Source organism: Opisthorchis viverrini (genome assembly GCF_000715545.1).
Source record: "Opisthorchis viverrini unplaced genomic scaffold opera_v5_9827, whole genome shotgun sequence".
In the NCBI taxonomy this organism is placed as follows: Eukaryota; Metazoa; Platyhelminthes; class Trematoda; order Opisthorchiida; family Opisthorchiidae; genus Opisthorchis; species Opisthorchis viverrini.
In genome coordinates this window covers 1-535 of record NW_008763811.1, presented here as the reverse complement: position 1 = coordinate 535, position 535 = coordinate 1, and the positions used below count along the sequence as shown (strand labels likewise).

General features: G+C 44.9%; 1 protein-coding gene across 1 annotated transcript; it reads right to left on the bottom strand.

Moving 5' to 3' along the window:
• Nucleotides 1–17: 17 nt before the first annotated feature.
• Nucleotides 18–458, bottom strand: T265_16263 (hypothetical protein; the record flags this gene model as incomplete). Its single annotated transcript, XM_009179842.1, has 2 exons — nucleotides 18–179; nucleotides 318–458. Coding segments are annotated over 2 exons (303 nt in total), but the record flags the coding sequence as incomplete, so codon positions are not given.
• Between the last annotated feature and the right edge of the window lie 77 nt (nucleotides 459–535).

Sequence of the window (535 nt, the reverse complement as noted above, 5' to 3'; positions counted from 1 at the left end):
AATGGTGTGGGAGTCACCAGGACAAACGTCATGGGAAAGTCACGTGCTGTGCAGGATAAACTCAACAGCTCAACAAAAAATATGCTCATATAAGCCAAACAAAGAGAACGCCGGTAGTTTCTGCATGCACGCTGCATTGATGAGTCATCCGGATCGGAATAGAAGAACAGCAGTTCGACCTAAGTAGAAATAAATGAAATGATTCATCTCATGCGTGACGTAACTTCCATAGTTCCGACCTACAATGCAGTGCCAAGGGGGACCATATCGTTTATCAAACTACAGATTGCAGCTAGAGCTCGGAATGGCGGACTCACTTCCTTCTTGATGTACTTGGCAACATCCTTTTCAATGTTGTATTCCTGTAGAGCGGTTGTGGAGACTGCAATTGCCTCTTGTTGCATTGCCTGCGACATCTCGACGCATTTTATGACGCATGTGTTCACACGATCATTCATGTTCCTCAGTGCTCATCTACAGCTTTCGTCCATCAATGAAAACTTGAATCGGCTGTGGCCATTGTTTCGAATTTGTG